Source organism: Protopterus annectens, chromosome 2.part0, assembly GCF_019279795.1.
Source record: "Protopterus annectens isolate FY-2018-M chromosome 2.part0, PAN1.0, whole genome shotgun sequence".
Lineage (NCBI taxonomy): Eukaryota > Metazoa > Chordata > Ceratodontiformes > Protopteridae > Protopterus > Protopterus annectens.
In genome coordinates this window covers 1,789,852,586-1,789,871,695 of record NC_056728.1, presented here as the reverse complement: position 1 = coordinate 1,789,871,695, position 19,110 = coordinate 1,789,852,586, and the positions used below count along the sequence as shown (strand labels likewise).

General features: G+C 37.0%; 1 protein-coding gene across 1 annotated transcript in view; it reads right to left on the bottom strand.

Annotated features, from left to right (window-relative positions):
• RCC2 (regulator of chromosome condensation 2) overlaps positions 1-19,110 on the bottom strand; it is a 1,536,688-nt gene that overhangs the window by 479,643 nt on the left and 1,037,935 nt on the right. The window contains exon 14 of the mRNA XM_044061821.1: positions 11,633-11,738. Within this exon, the coding sequence (XP_043917756.1) occupies positions 11,633-11,738 (106 nt within the window). The remainder of the gene's footprint in view (positions 1-11,632; positions 11,739-19,110) is intronic.

Genomic DNA, 19,110 nt, shown 5'->3' with positions numbered 1-19,110 from the left:
ACTAGTTCTGCATTATTGAAAGAGGGTATGGTGTTAGGGTATGGGGTCATTGTTAGGAGGTTGGAGTAGATTAAAGCAACTCCACCACCTCTTCTGTTAGTGCGGTCAGATCGGAGAGCATGATATCCTGGAGGTAGGAATTCAGAGTCACTGATGTGGGCTTTTAACCAGGTTTCAGAGATGGCTGCTATGCCTGGGGAGTTATGGGTATGCCAGGCATGGAAGAGTGTTAATTTGTTAAGCTTCATGCGTTGATTGTGAGGAACTTGAGGTTTTTATTAGTGAACTTGTTGTTGGTGCTAGGCTGATTTGTAGGAGAGGAATCTGGACCGGGATTTGAAGGTCAGAAATTTGGACCTGGATTGGGGTGAACATCGCCAGCTAACTGAAGGTGAGTATAACTGGGGATGTGTTTATTAGAGTTATAATTTGATAGGTGACATTAGTAGTGGTTAGGTTTAAGTTTGCAGTTGTTGTTAGAGATTGGAAACAGTTTTATTTTGAAGAGAAGTACAGGGTGGGAAGTTATTAAAGAAGCTGAGATGTTGTGGAAGTGGGACGTGGGGTGGTGCTGGGGAGTCAAAGGAGGTGAGAGCACATGAAAGTCAGTATAGGAGGTTAAATGGTATAGGGATAGTAGAAGCAAGATGAAGGGAGAGAAGAGAAGGACTTTGGATGGAAGGCTAAGCATGGTAATAGGAGAGTGATGATATTGAAGAAGGGGAATGTGAGATAGTGTGTAGGGGGGTGTGGTGTAGGAAGTGGGGAGGGAATGCGTGTACTGATTGGCCAGTGAAGAGGGATGGACTAGTAGTGAGGTGTAATGTGATTGGGTGGAGAAGATGGAGGGACTATTGGGTGACTGTATAAAGCTGGAAGCACTGGGGGCGGGTGGGAATTGGGGGCAGGGTAGGGGAGCGGAGTGAGCCTGTAGGACGAACGGAGCGGGAAGAGCCAAGAAGGCGGGAAGGTCCAAAAACAATCAGTGACCTGGGAGAAAGAGAACTACTGCAGGGCAGCAGGTATGTGGATTATTAGCTTTGTATTATACTAGAAACATTAGTTTCTTAAGTTTTTGTTTGGTCTTCTTCAGAACTGCATATAGAGGCATTCAAGACAGCTAAAAAAACTTTTTGGCAAAAACATATCTTAAAGCCACATACTTACTTATACAAAAGTAAAAAATAAATAGAATGAAATAATGAATATAAAATGAATAAAATACAATGAATCTAATAAAATATACATTGTGAAATTTCTATTATATATTATTGATATTATATTATTTTTCTTATAAAATAATAATCCTATGATATGATGAAGATACAATACCATAATAGCACCTACTAGCTACTAATATTCATTATTATTAATTATAAGAATATAAAAATGTGTGAAATTTATAAAACCATAAAAATACCCCTATTACTATAATCTCACGAATGGCACTAAATACACAAAAAAATCCAATATAAAAAAAAAATCACCATAATGGTTACATGTAATAATATAGGTATAAAAAACAAATATATAATAATGGTAAAATATAATAATATAAATATAAAGTATATGAAAATGATGAAATGAATATGAGATATAATATAGATTAGGTACATAATAAATGTTATATAAATGTATATGCTGCTACATAGTGACCCCATAACTGATGTATGTAAACAAGACCTGACTATAAAAAGTCTATCTATGGTGCCAGAGTACAAAAGGAATCATTCTCTGCACACCACTGATGTCCAATATGGTATGATATGAAAGGTATGTATCAGATTATAAATAAATGAATGAATAAATAGCCTCTATATAATATAGTAATTTAATGGAAATCCATAAGTCATTTAATCAAATTAGTTGTGTTCGGCGTCCAAAAAAAAAGTTGCTGTAGAGCTTTAAGATCACCACCCCTCCAATTCCCTCATATCCCCACCCTAGGGTTTATTCGTATCACTTCCAATAATACAAATTTAATATATGTGTCTGGTAAGGATATAGCATTCACCATAAGGCATTGGTGGTCCTTAACCTGATGCTGTACATGTGATTATATCACGCTTTTAATCACAAGGCCTCACGACCTACCTAATAAAAGGCCTCACATTGAGTCACATTTTTGCAAAAATATACTTTTGTTGGCGTGCTTGCATCCCCTTTCATTGTCTAATGTCATCCCATGACCCATTGTCTAAATGGCCGCCGGTGCAATATATAACTCAGCACTTTGTTGTTGTGTTATTCTTTCATTGTTGTTGAATTTGATATATTGATAAGTAATGTTATTTTCAAATTGAATACCCATATACGATAATTCAAAATATACAAAAACTAATTTTTTTAAATAAAATTGCATTTTTACTTATATACTGCCAAGAGTTTTATATGAACTTTTTGTTTTGATAATTTGTGGGATTGTATATTATTATACATGCTCACCATGCTCTTAAATAACTGGGTCCCACACCATTTGCGGTTTTCGTATCAACCATTCCTAATATCAGAAATTATTAAATATGCTACGACTCCTCATAATATCGTCCTCATAACACTCATCATTTCTGTGTCATCATTTCCTGTGGAAAACCTTTTTATTAAAAAACCTTCTATTTGTGTGAGTTCTGTCTGTAGATCCACCTTCTGATACCATTCTAACAGCCAAGCAAATGCTTTCAAAAAACATTGGCTGAATGCTTTTAAAAAAGAGATAGTTGCTAGAAGGTGAGTTTAGGTTAATGGTGGAACCTACTTTACAAAAACTCCAGAAACCCCAGTTTGTCCAGATGTGTTAAACCCTTGACTATTGATAGTATCATGAATTTTTAAATACATAAATAAGTTATTCCCAAACAATTATGTCTTGTATCTCAAATGTGCTTTCCAGACACACATTCAATGTAAACAATGAATGATGTATTGAATCTCAAATGAAAGTTTTAGATTGGTATTCATAAACCCCTAAAAAAAAAATTCATCAGGTTGGCGTGAAAGGAGGCGATTTTAATGTTTCTTTCGAGCGTCCCCTGGCTCTCCAGTTGCGAGTTAATATTCCAGAACTCCCAGATATAGTTGGTTTCCAAAACTGATAGAATCCCATGATAGGGCTAGGAGATGTCCCTGGGGATGTATGAAAAGGCTTCCCCCGCTGGTTCTTGAAAATACGTAATAAATAATCTATCTTAAACTACTGGAAAATATATCTAATCTCCACTATTAACAAGATGAATACTGTAAATTGGATATATATATAGAAAGCAGTTAGAACAAACTACCCACCTAGAAAGATTAGGGTTATATACCGGCAGTTTTTGAGTAGTGGTAATAAGCTTCTATTTGTGGGGGTTTAGATTGCTACCGATTATTCTAGAAAGATATCCTCACTGTTTTTTGTCGGTTCTTTCGTTGTAATTCTCCGCTCATTTTGCAGGATTCTTCAACATAGGCAGGTATAAAAATTGTTTTGTCAAAACCAAAATAGCTATAAAAATTTAGTTGATATGCCAATTCCTAAATATAGTATATTTAGTGATTCTCATATATCTTAGCCTAGCTATACTTTCGTTGTGTTTAGTATATCTAATATGTTTGACATACTATCATAATAGATTTAAGTACCTCTTTGTTCAATAATCTAATTATTTGTTGCTTCTTCATCATTTAAGTAATATTCACTTTCAATATTTCCCTAGTAAATTCTCTGCCTTGTTGATCGACATATTATTAAATTGTGTTCCTAATTAACAACAGCAAATTCATTACAATCGTTGATTGATTTCTTCTTTAGTAAATTTGTAATAATTTGCGATTATTGGGTAAATAAAATTAATTTCTGATGTTCCTCTTTTGTACCATCAATCAATATTTTTCTTTAAAATAAAAACGTTAATTAATTTTTTTTCATTTTTTTTAAAGTCTATCCAATACTTAGTCAAATGAAAACTTAGGATATATTGTAATGTTCATTTTTTACCATCTTCAATTAATTGTATATATCTAATTCCTATATCGTCGTTGAAAATATGAAATCTTGTGCGATATATTCTTTCCTGTAACTATCTATATTCTCCCTGTAATCCATCTTATAGAATGATCGCCCGTTTACAATCTACCTGACAATGTTATTCTGCTAAATCTGCTCTACTTTTGCTGGTACATAGATGACATGATTTTGACCTGAAATCCATCCTACCTACCATTGAATTGTGTTACATCAATCCCCCTGTTTTGAAATGGAGATGATACATCTCCCCTTTTGACCGAAATCCTGTTACAACAACCCTGGGATTTGCTTTCAATAAAACACCTGTATATTTTGTTGATACTACATACTGTCCCTTTTGATGACAATTTGCTGTTAGAACATCCCTGTATCTTTTTACACATATAAATTGTTGGGATATTGTTACATTCAGTCCTTTGTTTTTAAATTTCTTTTGTTTGTCGGTTACGACAAACATACATTGTCCCTTGTTTTTTCAATGCATTTAGCATAAAGTTTCATAATACCTTGTTTTAAATCATCATAACATTGTTTGTTATATTAATTCAATTTCATAACATAGCATAGTAAATCATTCATCATAATAAATAATTAAAATTCCTTGAATATACATGAATCACATTTGATAAAAATCAATCTAAACCCATTGTAATAAAGTATAAATCAATACCTAAGGCAAATAAATCATTTCTCAAAAACATCCATTAATATCCTAGTTCAACCCCAAAGAAATCAATACCAAGTCAAAACAATTTTCATTCCAATACATCATGACTGCCACAAAGTCGTAATGACAAATCTCACTTTGTCTCCCAAAAATGTTCAAACATTAATCCGCGGTATCTAAATGTCTAAAGTGTCCATCAAGTCCGAAACGATAAACAGTTAATAAATCAAAGTCCTGCTTGTTCACATACTAAGACCAGGTTTTAGAGGAGACGGGTGTGGTTCGAACTGGTTTGCATAGCCAAAAAGAGCTGAAACTGTTACAAAGTCTGGTGGAGAGATTTTTGTATAACGGTCCCTCTTGGAGGATTTTAATACCAGCCCTCTGTTAACCGTCTGTGAGTGGTCCCCTTTTGGAAAATTGGTAGATGTTAGTTTACTCATCAGCGGTTGTGATAGAGAGTGTCACATATCTGGGGAGAGGTTTACTGTCCGTTCAGAATATAAAACAATGAGCCAAGTGATGCATCAAAAATTTCAGATGGGTAGGTGGTCTCAGTTGGAGCGAAACTTATTGTCTTGTGAGGGTGGGAAAATTGGTATGCCCGCTTTGTTCCAGCTTATAAAATATTTATTCTCCCCAGAATGCCTGGGCGAGACCTAGTTGTCAAGTGGTTTAACAACCCAAAAATAAACAGTCAGCTAGGTTTGATGGTCCCGGATGACTAAAAACCAATCTCTCACTGCTTAACCCAGTTTTCTCACGCGCCTGAATTGGTTTGTTGCTGGCTCTTGTCAGCTTAAGTGATGAAATGTGAAGGCCTCTTGCAAGTAATAAGGTAACTCCTACTTAGACTAATTGTTATCAATGGCCCAACCTGTATCTGGTCTCATTAACTCTTTGAAGAAAGTGAAAGTTAATATTAAATCTCTATTACTAAGGTAAATTGTTCCACAGATTTAGAGTGACATAATGTTACCATTCAATTTTTGTTTCAATGTTGTCATTTTGATTATCATCATACTCAATTTTGTTTAAAATTACCTTTTAATAACTATATTGATTTTACCAGTTTACCATCTTGGAAATGTGGTTAACATCGTTACTAATGGTAAAGTGAGTGATTTCTAGAATTACTATCTAACAGTAGATCTACTGTTTATCTCAAGGTTTACCAGCTGTCATCTCCAAAAATTGAAAGCCAATGTTTTTTAAGACATTTACGAGGGCTGTTAGAATGAGCGTAAGATGCGGTGTGGATCTACAGACAGGAACTCACACAAAAGAATTTGAGTTAAGGAAGAGTATCCACAGAAGGAATAAAGTTATTAAGAGGATGATAGCATGAATCGGGGCATTAAATATACAAAGTCATTGAGATAACAGTGGTATTGGAGTACTGCCAGTGTTGAAATTTAATTTATATTAAGGACTATGTATTTAGAATATGTATAATATCGGACAATATTCAATAATCACATAATCAAACAAACAATAGTTCAAGGTTCAATATTATATAAAAAAAAAATATTTATACAAATGGATATGGTCAAAAAAAAAAATTCAAATATTGTAAATCACTCTGGCGGTTGATAGTACAAACCAATATTTGGCAAATATGCAAAATAAAAGCATTTTTTTTAAAATATGGGTTATTTTGTAAAAAATTGCAATTAAACTGGTTTACGAGTAATAATAACCTATTTTCTAAAAATTTATTGATGCAACATAGAAGTAGTTATATTTGCAAAAAACTGATTTGCAACACCGCCTTACAAATTGGTGTTGACCCAAATGTGATTATTGAAGGAGGCCTTTATCAGAGCCGCAGAGATTATACCTCTTATAGTGATATGCAAAATATACATTCGCTCACCAGACGAGAGACACACTGGATAAATTTATATTATTGTTCACATTAAATACTAGGGTGCACCGTTTTAAATTTTTATTATTTCGCCGTTAACCAATGTAACCTCCTGGTGGTAATAAAAGCTCACTGGAGTGCATGAGAAGAAACAGAGTGTAGCGATAAAAACTACACCCATAGATATTTTTATTTATGGAAGTTATTTACAATAACCATAGATATCTGTTGTTTTATCATTTTTTTATGCATTGATACAGATATATATTAATATATACCAATTTGGATATATATTTATAATTTAAACACTTTTAGATACTCTTTTGTTATATTGGACTATATATATTTTTTTATTCAGTATTTGTTATACACAGAGTTTATTACATATAACAATTTTATAGTTATCATTTATAAACATTATTTTGTATACTTACTTATCTGTAGATACAATCATATTATATCATTTATTATTTTACTACTACTTATATATATTCTCATCATTATTACCATTATCTTTACATATTGATTATCTGTTATTTGAATATATATATTAGATTATAGTTATTCATTTTGATTTTATTGTGTGTTGATTTTATTGTTATTCTTATATTATTTACCTATGTATTTTACTTTAGGTTATAGATTATTAATTGTATTCATTATGTATTTTTATATCTCATTTGAGCTATTTTACTTTATTTTGTAAGTATGTGGTTTTTCAATATATTTATTTATTTTATAGTTTAAGAAATTATATTTTATTCTATTCATTGTATTCATAATATTTATCTAATTTTTTTTCATTTAGAATTTATTTTTTGTTTATGTTCATTTTATATATTTTATTTTTTTCTATTAATTTTAATTTGGAATGTATGTTTGTGATATGACTTTAATTTTATTCTTTTCTTTTTTTATACATTATTTTCTAAATTTGATTACTTTCTAATTATCTTTATTGTTTGAGGCTTTAATCATTGGTTTGCGCTATACTCTATTAGCGTGTATTCTTGTCTGGTTTTATTAGCATTGTGGTAGCTTAAACAACTTTTCCGAGGGGAAGTATCGCTTTATGTTTGGACACCTGGTTGGATTTAACATCAAGTTTTTGTTGGGGAAAAAATAGTTATAAAGAAGAAAAAAGTAGGAGTCTATGGAGAGAGAAAATACAGCTGCCTTGCTAAGGGGAAGATACACTTTCTAGAACAAGTATGTGTGTGGAGAGAAGAGATAACAGCTATTCTTGGTGAGGGCAGGAGACACTTTCTAGGTAGGGTTGGTTAGTGGAGAATAAGAAGGAGGTATTTGCTGGGCTTATTAGGAAGATACTGCCACCTAGTGGAAAAAGGAGGGAGGTGCACTTAGAGGAGAAGAGGGTCTACTTAGAAGTTCGGGATATAGAGACTGGATAGAGGTGGACAATAAACCAAGGATGGGGTTGGGGGGGTGGCTGTGCAGTGACCAGTGGTAGGCTGCTTTTCACATGTGCCAGGTAGAATGAAGCTCAAGTAAGGTAGATGCTAGCAAAAATATATGTAAAACAGATTACATACACTGAGTCTCTTTAGGGAGAATAAGGTCACAGTAAACAAACTATATCAAGCAGACTGTCCACCGCCATCTTCTCTTTGATGAGAAGGATATTCTGTTTGGCAGTGAAGAAAGGAAAAAACACCTTGGGGGTGGCCGAAAAGAAGAGAGAGAAATACCAATAGTTAGACAAATGGGTAGGGGAGGAAGAAAAAAAAGGAAGAAAATAGAGAAGGGAGAGAGCAGGGGATAGTAAATAAGAGCAAAAATAGAGGAGGGGATTTAAAGAGTGGAGTAAAGTTGTAGAGGGGAGAGATAAATGTAAGTTGGAAACAATAATGCAGTAGGTGGTCTACAGGTTGAGGTAAACTTCACATAATAATGCAAAAAAGATAGGCAACAGGATAACAGCATGTATTAGAGCAGTCAGAGACTGTTTATGATATTCAAATAGCAGTAATAAAAAGAAAACTATTTCTAGATGCAAGAAATAATCCAAAGCAGTAATTACAAGAGAAAGGATAAGGAAAACACAGTTAGTACATTCAATTTAGCACATTTAATATCCTTGTATTTAGGAGGTGGTGAGACCTCCATCCCAGAGATAGCCTCTCCTTCAAAATGAGCTTGTTCTTGCGCTCAGCTAACGTACGGTTGCTGAAACCAGAGCAAATACCATAAAACGCGTTAATATGGTCAATCCCCAAACAATAAACACACCGGGCGTGACCATCTGAGTTGGGCATCGTACACCTGCACTTATCACACTGCTTGAAACCTAGTTTTGCCTTTCAAGACATTATGAAAACCCACACAAACACTATAGTCATAAATTATAGCTACAACTACCAAAAAACAACAGCAAGAAGTAGAAGAGTTTAAAAAACAAACAAACAAAAAAAAAACAGGAGTACCAACAATGGTACTAAGAAATACCAAAAGTGGTAAAGGAAGGGGTCTACCAAAAGTAGGGGGGAGGGACAGTAGCAGTGATGGTACTAAAAGAACTACCAAAGGTAGAGGGTAGGGTTAAGTAAGAAAGTATAGAATTTAAAGACAAAGGATATAACCTCAGAAAAAACTGACTAAAGGAAAAGTAATTACAGCTGATAAACCACAAAAACATTACCATTTAGCTTGAGAGAAAGGCTTGGCACATCTGATGAGGAACGCGGCAAACGAGATCTGGTGAGACTAGGAGAGGGGGCACTGTGGGTAGGACATAGCTGAGAGTTTTTGGCTGGCGTGAGCTCGGTACTGGCAGTGTCGGTTCAGAGGACGGAATCAAAGTCCTATTAGTAAGGAATGAATGAAGATTTACAACATTAGATGTTATCTTCCGAGTCACAGCTACACCCTGCTGAGTTCCTGGTGTTGGAACCAGCCAGGCATGATCTTGGGGTCAAACCTTGCCACCTTCTTGGCTGTTTGACACACTCATTTTTTTCTACTTTTGGACTTGGACTGAGGGACAGGAAAGGATCCAAGTCTTACTAGGGTAGTTCCTACTAAATCTAGGTAAAGGAGCTTGCAGAGAATTCCTGTCTGCACAGTCTTAGCCTTTTCCTCCAGTTTTCAAAAAAAAAAAAAAAAAAAACACTGAGCCTGGGGTACAAAAAGAAAAATGCTGTCTGAAGGACATCAAAAATTTCTTCTCTAACATAGGCTGGGACTGCTCATTCAAGCATGTCTCCAGATGTCTGAACCAAAGGCAGAGATGCTCTGCTTAATGCGTCTTGAGCATTTAAGCTACACTGCAGACTACTTAGCACCCTAAGAGTTACTGCTGTATACGTCTAACTCTTTCTGGACACCCTTAAACGTTCATTCCTTCAAGCTTTTGCTTCATGTAGACCAGGAGGAATTCTTGGAATTTAACAATATGGTTCAGACAATTTAAGGTTCTCTTTGGCAGGGTAGTCGAAGTACAGGCATTTCTGCCAAATCCGAGATATCTTCTCTCCCACATCATTTGTTAACTGATGCTCAGAAGTGCAGCCTTTGGTTCTCTTGGACCATGTGGACACCACCTCAGATCTGCGGTAGGATTCTTGTACAGATGTTTGACAATGCCGAGCCTCTACAGAATCAGTCTGGTTTCATGAGGGTAGAGGGTTGGAAGACGGGCTGCATGAATACATCTTAAATATCATCCAATACCTCTAGAACTGGAGGAATAGAAAGGGGCTTATGCTTAAGCAGTAACTTTACCTTTTCTTGGACTGCGGACAATCTTGAGTCTCATCTAAAACATGCATCTTATGCAGTCTCTCTCCAAAGGATAAACCCTCAGGTGATAATGCTGAGGTAAAACTGTCTTCGGAACTTCAGTTGGCACATGACCCAGAAAAAATATGGTCCACATAAGTCAGCTTATCTTCAGTTGTATGAATCTGAAGACTCCTGAAGAGAAAGATGCATACTAGTTACATCACTGGAAGAGAAGCATGGTGAATATCCTGGAGTATACCTGAACTCACTTGGGGGAAAAAGCCTCGACATCTAGCCCCTTTTCTATAATGTTGGAGGGCCCAAATGTCTGGTCTGAAGTAATCCATCAGTTTCCAAACCGAATGGGAAAAAGCTACTTCGACAGACAGAAGGAAGATGTGGAGGAAAGGGCTGATGGTCACAAATTAGCTAGCTTATCTGAATAGGTCCCCTGTAGTCTTGTTTCAGTTTGTCCTGAAATTCATTTCTAGTAAACTTTTTGCCCTTGAGACATTTGCTCCTTACAAAAAGGGCCAGTCTTACTGGTATAACAGAATTTAGGGACAAAAGTAATTCTAAGCCTTCCAAAATCATCTCTCACTTGCAAGTTTTTGAAGATCTCAGCTGCAGCTGGACTAAATAGATTCTATCCAGGGGGCATCTCGCTTAACATCCTCTGGAAGGGACAGGCATACAGTAGCAGCTACGCATCGACTGCCACTTAGGTGGTAGAACTCAAAAGGGAAATATAATTCTGTTTGAATCTGGCATGTATGACATAAGCTTATTAATATTTCCCAAAAAAAAGAGAAGATACCCAATTATGACAGTCTGGTAATTAGAACTGACAGCATGGAAAAAGTGTAGCAGAGGTGTAGACACAGCTGAAGTGTTATGTCGCAGGTAACAATTACAAAACAGTAAAATGGTAAATCTAATGAATTTCTAGTCATCAATATCAGAACATTTAAACAATGTACTTAAAATTCAGGTTCATACGAGATGTTATATAAAATACCAGCTGAAAATGTTCACACAACAGCCTTTTAGCTGGAAAATCTGAGCTCGAACTTCATTCTAAAAGAAGCATCCACAAATATAATTGACATCTCGGGCAGCCAATCAAGTGGAAGGAGCAAGACAGACCGCCAATCAAGTGGAAGGAGCAAGACAGACCCCATTAATAGCAAAAAATCTGAAGCCAACCATCAAACCCTTGGCAGGTATTAAAATCCCACATGCATAAAACAGACATTGAAATTAAAAAAAATTCTATTCCTCCTTAACCTTTAGTCTCAGAAATAAATGTAACATCCACTCAAAAATAAATGTTTAAACGTTCTGCACTTACCCACAAGCCAGGCTGCGAATTTTCCAACCACACAGATCCTGCACTATTTTGGGATACATGGTAGAATCCCGAGAAGTGCTGGTAGAGCCCCAAAAAAACAAGCCACCTAAAATGATAAAGTACTTACAAGCTTTATACAACACTGACATAATATGTACATTTTATCAACACTGCTTTCTGACTTAAGAATTTTTATTTATTTTAGATACTGCTGCAAGGACACAAATGATTTTTCAAAACATTTAAACTGGAACTGCTGTCCTCAGTTGCTGAATTTTGTTTAAAGGCTAAAACACTTCATTCCATTCTTAAGACACTCAGCACGTGATCCTCATCGATAAAATTCCTCCAGAGCAATTTACATACCATAAAATAAAGCTGAAAACTTGAGTTAAAATTCAGTAAAGTACATCATGATCATTTTCTCAAAGTCCAAGTTTAGCCCAATGCTTGTGCCTGCCACTGCCCTTCTGACGAAAAAGGTTACCAGCTGTAAGAATGCTAAACATTCAGTCTTTTGCTGACATTTGTTGCAGGATATATACTTAAGTGGGGCTTGTACTTGTATCTCATTACTTCCAACATGGGATACCTTATTTCCTAAAGCATACAACATACAATTAAACAGCATCTAGGAGGCTTAGGCTCAAACACACTATTGGAGGCTTAACACGCAATAGTCCACAGCCAACCTTTTGAAAGGAAATTCCCTTTAAGATATTTGGGTTCCAACCACTTTATGGCTTGGCTGCAGTTAGAAAAAAAAATGCCACAGTGCAAACATGTATTGCTCCCATACATCTGAAAGCTTTTAAATTACTCTACCTGTATGACTCATTCCACTAACCACATGCAGGCAAGTCCCTAAGACTTCCTATGACTATCTCCTAACCCTCGAGTTGTCTACCTGTCCATTGACCTGTGGTGGTGATGGTAACTAAGAGGTCAAACCTTTTTTTTTTTTTTTTTTAATGTAGCTATATATGCTCCAAGTCTGGTATATCAAGTCTTATAAAGCACACAGCCACAAATGTATGGCTCTGCTCTCCACCAAAGGACACTAATGCAGCAAGAGACTATGCGCAATAGATAGGAAAGCAAGCCATTGACTAATTGGCTGCATCTCTTAGTATGGTCCACCAATATCTAAGGAATGGCAAGAAAGCCCCCAACTATGGTGCTGCAACACAGCACCCTGCCACTCCACCAACAGAATACATTCATACAATTTTTGTTTTTAAATAAAAGCTGATTCAATGCTTAATTTAATACACATGTAGATTTTAGAAACAGTTCTAATCCATGTACTTCAGCCATTACAAGGAAATCTTTTGCCAGAAGTTAAGTATACTACACATCACACTGCTCAGTAAAAAGCAACTCCAGTCTAGTCCTCTAAAAAAATATATAATTCTAGATACAGGCACAGACCTTAATTTGAGCAGTAGCAACATTTTACTAATACAGGTGCAACAAGTGCCTAATTTACAAGGAGGACTGAACATTTCTCCACTATAGTGATTAAAACACAGAACTCCGGTATGACCAAGGTTTCCAGTTTAAATTTAAGTCTTAATGTTAAAACATAAGTGCTTTTGCAGGAAAATCTGCTTCATCGATAAAGCAGATTTTCTTGCTAAAGTGCTTGTGTTTTTATCACTACTTGATTTTGGATTTATTCAGAACTCAGGAACCTGTGTGGGCTGGTGACTTTTTTTGGTATTTCTCCACTTTAGCAACATATGAAAGGGCATCTACTAATCAGAATATGACAAATTTCAGCCAAAAGACATCTACTTGCAACTAATTTTGCTGTCAGAGGGCAATAAAACAAGCTCTTATTAGTGAATCTACAAAGGTACATATAACCACCTTTGTGTGCTTTCAAGTACCACAAACCATGAAGAGCCACATGCTGTCCAGGTCAAGTGTGTGTTCCAACTATTTACTTAGTAAAACAACAAGTTAAGCGCTTCCGTACCCTCAAGGACTTAATCAGAACCTGATGCCATATAAAATCACATGACTTGTACACAACTTAAAACACACATCACCCAATCACATTACATCCTCCTGTCAGTTCCTTAACCCATGAGTGTCCATCATAGGTTGCCATCAGTGGAAAACAGTCACAAACAAAAAACAATATGATAGAAGCATAGTAAAAACCTAATAAAAACCAAAGTCTTCCTACAATGTTTGTAACAAGACGTACATCAATATACCCACATTTCAACATGGGCCTATTGTACAAAAATTGTTTAAAATTCTACTAAGATAAGCAAAATTAGTAAATAATATTACAGTTTGGCAGTTCTCATTTTGAATACAGGATTGATTGACACATTCATTTAAACCTGGTTTGTGCATCGCATCTTATCTAAATTGCCACAGAAGTTCCTTGTATTCTATTTTCGTTTCACAAGCTCCCCCTCTAGCTTCTAGTGGAACTACTTCTAAGATTCCAAACAAACTTCTTATGGCACTCACATACACCAATCAGACACATCTACACAGTCAGATTCCATGGGCTTACTAACAATTAATTGGGCAACTGACAAGTTAACCAAATCAACACTACACTGAATTCCCTTCCCATTAACATTCCCAACAGTGATACCAGCAGGGAAGTTAACTGGTAATGCAAACTCTGCTCCGTTGGTACATTCCAGGAACAGAAAGGAAGAGTTTACAGACAATGGAAAAAGCTACAGCAGCTGAGTGAAGAGAGGACTGTGTGAATCTAATACAATGGCTGATGCACGAGATAACACTAACAGATAAAACACAATGAACTATGATGGCAGGAGGGACTTTAAAAGCTGGTTGAACTCTGACAATTTTACTAAGCTTGCAGTGACTGAACAGACAGTTGAATGACAAACAGGTTAATTTAAAAGACAGACAAAAGTTTTGAATCTAAACTGCAAAAATTGCAAATAGAGAATTTTTATTTAAGAGAAGGTTTAAAACATGAAGAAACTCCTAGAGGGCTGAGAATGTATAAATTTCCTTTTAGTATAGTAAAAGGTTCTAAATAATACTTCTGTTTAACTATGTTCAACAGACATGGAATTGAACTACTTGAATTTATAGTAAAATTCAATGAGCACACTGAAGTTCTTATAAAAAAGGTTACTAGTTTGGAATGATGCATCACAAATGATTGACTACTTTTTGAATACAAGACCAATTATGACATTTTCTTTTATCTTAATAAACATGTGGAACAGGTAACGAAGAGGAAAGAAAAGAAACTGATGCGTAACATTAATGAATACAGGGAAGGGAATGCATATCCTTTACATGAGGGCACTGGGTCAGCTACAAATGCAAACACCAGTGAGTTCAACACATTAACAGACACTGCTCAAGGGTCTGTGGAGGGAGACCATTATGACGATGATGGTTACACAGATTAAAGTAGGTATCAAAGTTGGAACCAACAACCCCAAATTTGGTCTTTGCCTAGATGATCAGAAAGGATACAAAATTTGAGGGGTAGAGAACATTTTTTACCCCAAGGTCAAATGAGACCAGGTAAGAGTGGGAGAATGAATCACGGGGGGGCAGGTGAACAGGAGATATGTCAAACAATAAATGAAAAGGGGGCTCAGATTTTTGCCAGCTATAGTGGAAAGATGTTAATCCACAATGGCTTCTACATTTTTAACTACACAGAATGGGAAACAGACACTGTATATTTCAGTTTACTCGAAAAAGGGTTTAAATTTGTTCCCAACTCTAAAGGAAACATAGCTGACACAATGATCGAGTTAGTTATTTACTAGGAGGTGGAACTTAACTTTCCTAAATAGAGAAAGTGTACCCCCCCCCACAACAACCAATGGCACTGAAGAAAGAGAGCCCTTTTAACCCCCACTATGTAAAGCTTTACAAACTTTTGAAAACGCTCGCAAAAGGGATCTTATGAAGCATACAGTGAGACAAGAATAATTTTAGTAATTTAGCCAAAGGACATGACTTACTTGAAGAGCTATCTAGAGACAAATTGGTCAGAGTTATGAAACCAGACCGGGGGGGGGGGGGGGTGATGATTGCAGCACACAGACTAAGTAGGCAAAATGATGAACATGCTTTTAGATGAAACTAGGTACACCACAGTTTTGAGAAATGAGATCAATATAGCTCACAAGAAAATTGATTTATAGCTAGAAGATGCCCTTTTGCAGGGATTCATTACTCCAGATACCCTTGTTTTTTTTGACCAAGAGAAACCCATTGATTCCACCAGCATTTGGTATCCTCAAAGTACATAAGTATAGAACCTCCCCCCATACAGGTTAATTGTAGCTGCATAGGGATACCCCTTAGCTGTTTACAAAGAAAGGTTAAACAGGTATGCAATAAACACATGCATGTCCTATGAGACTCATGGGACTTCTTAGCCAAACCTGGCCTCAAGGTTTCCAAAGACTCAACTTGTATTCTGACTGTTGATGTTGTTGATCTTTTCTCCAGTATACCACATCAGGAAGGTACGCTCTGAGAAACCAAACTGTGTTCTGTCGATGACGCATGCTTCTTGGTAGACTTGATGGAACTTGTACTAACCAATAACTTATTGCACTTTGAAGGTGAATACTAACAGGTTAGTGGAGTGGCAATGGGAGCGGCGTGCGCTCCCACTTTTGCAAACAGTGATGTTAGGATGGGAGAAGGCTACACTAGATTCCATCTATTCCCCACTATGGTCCCACTATTTTTGATTTTTAGATGACCTGTTTTTTGTATGGAAATGGAACCTACAGAAATTGAGTCATTCTTGAACTACCTAGAGGGCACATCAACCTTCTTGAGGTTTACACACACTAAGAACAAACTATCTGGATATCCATCTTAGAATATTGAATGAAACTTACACAACTACGATCTACAGAATGGATACATACTCTAATGGTTTTCTGCACTTTAACAGTGGACATCCAGGTTACTTTAAAAAGAACTTGGTAAAGGGAAAATTCGTTTGTGCGGCTAGGATGAACTCTAATGAAATTTCGCTCCAAGAAGAACTGGACAAAATGACATCAATGTTCTTGGGAGAGGGTTTATCCACAGGAATTGTTAAGAACACTTAGGGAGGAAGTGGTGAGCAACAGAGACACCAGATACCCATGTATACTGGGGAAGCCAGATTTACTAGAGAGCATAGTACAGAGTAAAAACACAGATACTATGAGTTTTCAAAATGTTATGGTGAAAAAGTTCAATGAGGGGTACAGGGACATAAAGAACATAATTCTAAGGAATTGGGCCATTCTAAAAACTGATGACAAGTTGTTCCAACACATAGAAGAAACGCCCATATTTACATACAAGGTTGACAAGAGCATTGAACAAGTGTTAGAGAGGGACTCCAAACCCCATAAAAGTGAACAACCAAATGTGGTAGATGTAGTTACTGCCACCACATATTTAACAGAGGAAATTGTTCTGAGCAAAAGTTTCAGCAACGAAAGTACTTTTTCAAGAGGAGATTGCAATACAAGTGGTGTGGTGCACTTAGCCCTCTGTGAACTTTGTTGTTCATTTTATGTGGGGAAAACGGAGAGGAAATTTTCCAAAAAAAGAAGTTATGTTCTTACCATAACGTTCCATCTGAGTAGTAGACTTCATTCTTCTGCACATATGGGTATACGGATCCGAGCCGGCAAAACTTTTCAAGCATCAGCTCCGAGCTCCAAGTTCCTCCCCTTACCTATATTACATCACTTCCTATCTAGCCCCAGATAGAGTTTGCTGACACTAAATGGCAACATAACCACAATCCTAAACAGGAAAAACCTGAAGAGTGAGGGGGATGGAGGGAGGGAAGGTGCAGAAGAATGAAGTCTTCTACTCAGATGGAACATTATCTTAAGAACATAACTTCGTTATCTGAAGTAGATGACTTCATTCATTCTGCACATATGGGACAGAGTCCCCAGCTACTAGTATTCCTGGGAGACCCCTACGGAAGGATATTTCTGAGCACCGTAGAGCCAAAGGATGCTCTCACTCTAGAAATAAGATCCAATTTATGAGACATGAATGTGTGCGAACTGGCCCAAGTCGCTGCCGCACAAATATAGTCTAACGGAACTCTTGACCAGAAAGCTGCAGAAGTGGCCATTGCTCTAGTGGAATGAGCCTTCAATACACCAGGAAGAGATAAACCTTTGTCCTTATAAACCTATGCAATACAAAGTGATCCACCTTGCTAAGGACACTTTCGAAATTGCTTTGCCCAAAAATGGTTTAGAAAGAGAGACAAACAACTGATCTGACTTCTGGAAGGGTTTAGTCCTATGGAGGTAAAAACAAAGCTGTCTATGGACATCCAATAAATGAAGCTTACGTTCACCTCTATTTTGGAAATTTGGGAAGACTACTGGCAAATTTATAGACTGATTAATACTGGCTGCTGAGGACACTAAGAAGAAAGGAAGGATTCGTACGCAGCAAAACCCTATCCTTGTGGAAAACCAAATAGGGGGCAAGGAGGATAAGGCCTGCAACTCTGAAACTCTATTGGCTGAAGTGATGGCAACCAAGGCGGCAGTTTTCCAAAACAAAAACTTCATCGGAACTGATCGGGCTGGCTCGAAAGGGAGAGAGGTCAAAGCCTGAAGGACTAAAGTCAGATCCCAGGGGGGCACTGTTTCTTTAACTGAAGGTTGCAATAAAAAAGTGCCCTTCAGGAAAGCTCTACACAATTTGGCAGAAGCCAGAGCAACCTTATTTTCACCCACATGAAAAATTAGAGATGGCAGCCAGCTGAACTTTGATGGTGGAAGCACTTGCACCTGATCGAAAATGATCGGCCAGAAAATCCAGCATGACCGGGACGGGGGCTGTAAATGGGTTCAGATTGCGCTAAGAGGCCCAAACACAAAAACGTCTCCACTTGCTATTGTAGAGTTTCCTAGTGGAGGCTTTAAGAGAAGCTACCAGAATATTCTTAACAGGGGAAAAAAGTTCGGGAGTCCTGATGATCATGGGAACTGGAGCAGCCACGCCATCGGCTTGAGACTGTCCAGGTTGGGCAGGGGCAAGCCCGATGGGTGAGAGATCAGATCTGGGCATGGATCTAGAATCCATGGAGCAGCCAACAGGTGAGACAATAGGGAAGGGAAACCACACGACGTGGCCAGAAGGGAGCTATGAGAATGACTTTGCACTGCAGCCGGCAAGCTCTCTGAAGGAACTTCGGAATAAAAGGTAACTGGGGATAAGCATACAGTAGCCCGGGAGGCCAAGCATGGACCAGAGTGACGTTGGGAACATCCTCCGGAGAGGGGATCAGAGCAAAGACGTTGCTGCACTTCACGCTGGAAGGAGATGCAAAGAGATCGCAGCAAGGTTGACCCCAAACACGGAAGATTATCTCCGCCACTGAATATTTCAGAGACCACTTGTAAGAAAGAAGGATTGCCCTGCTGAGACTATCCACTAGAATGTTGGAGCGTCCCAGGATA